The sequence below is a fragment of the Leptonychotes weddellii genome, unplaced genomic scaffold (genome assembly GCF_054177405.1).
Source record: "Leptonychotes weddellii isolate Sample4059 unplaced genomic scaffold, ASM5417740v2 HiC_scaffold_38081, whole genome shotgun sequence".
In the NCBI taxonomy this organism is placed as follows: Eukaryota; Metazoa; Chordata; class Mammalia; order Carnivora; family Phocidae; genus Leptonychotes; species Leptonychotes weddellii.
In genome coordinates, this window is record NW_027984324.1 from 1 (window position 1) to 1,064 (window position 1,064).

Here is a 1,064-nt window from a genome sequence, read left to right on the forward strand (position 1 = left end):
ACCTTGACTCTCAACTTCATCTCTGGCATTTTGCTGCTTTAGAGCATAGAGAGCCTCCTTCTCTGCTAATTCTCGCTCCATTTCTTCCTTTTGTTTCTGCTGCTCCAGTTTGCCCTCCAGCTTTCTGATTTTCTCTTCGAACTCCTCTCTGATCTGCACTATCCGTCTCTCTAGCTCTGCTCTGTAAAAATCTTGTGTCACTTGGACTTGTTTCTGAATCTCCTCTTCGGCCTTTTGGAACATCTTATTGGTGAAGCACTTTCCTTTGTTCTCCACCATGACGCGCTGGACCAGCGCCAGCAGCTGCGTTCTCTGGGCCTCCTGCTCAGCTCCTGTCGCCCGATTGTTGAACAGGCAGTAGCGATCCCCAAACTCATCCACCAGCTCTCGCATGCTGTCTGGAGCGTGCTCTAAAAATTTATGGAAACTCATGCCCTCCAACTCATCTTTCCGGGTGAATAAGAGAATCATGTATCTCCTAGCTTGGGTTCCAAACATTTCCAGAACCTTCTTCGTGGACTTGAACTCTTCCTGCGTGTACCGGCCCAGCGAGACCACCAGGAGCAGAGCATGAGGTCCAGGGGAGGTCAGGAGGATGCAGTGAGCGATCTCCTTGCCAGTGTCAGCATCCCGTACCTCGGGGTCGAAAATGCCAGGCGTATCCACGACGACAAGTTCTCTCCCTTGCCACCGGATGCCCCCTTTCTTACAGACCTTGGTGACTGATTTTGCTGCAAGGCTGGAAAGAAACACTTTCTCTCCAAGGATGCTGTTGCCCGTTGCACTTTTTCCTGCTCCAGTCTTACCCACTAAGACAAGTCTCAGTTGTGCATCTCTGTGGTCTTGGGTTCCAAGCCCTGGGACATCAGGAAACAAAAGCCAGGGCATTAGGATGGACCTCTGGCCCTTTCCCCAGCAGGGCTCCTGTTCCACTCACACACTCCTCCTCTCTTGCCCTAGGCTCCCCTCCCGTGAGCGACCTCTGCACTCACAGGAACGCTACAGAAGGCCTTTCTACAGAAGCCCTATTGAAAGTCTACAGAAAGCCTGATGTTCCTCTTGCC

General features: G+C 51.9%; 1 protein-coding gene across 1 annotated transcript; it reads right to left on the reverse strand.

The window, feature by feature from the left end:
• Positions 1-6: 6 nt before the first annotated feature.
• Positions 7-1,058, reverse strand: LOC145719318 (GTPase IMAP family member 4-like; the record flags this gene model as incomplete). The annotated part of the gene is made up of 1 exon (XM_081810815.1): positions 7-1,058. A coding segment is annotated over exon 1 (882 nt), but the record flags the coding sequence as incomplete, so codon positions are not given.
• Positions 1,059-1,064: the final 6 nt, after the last annotated feature.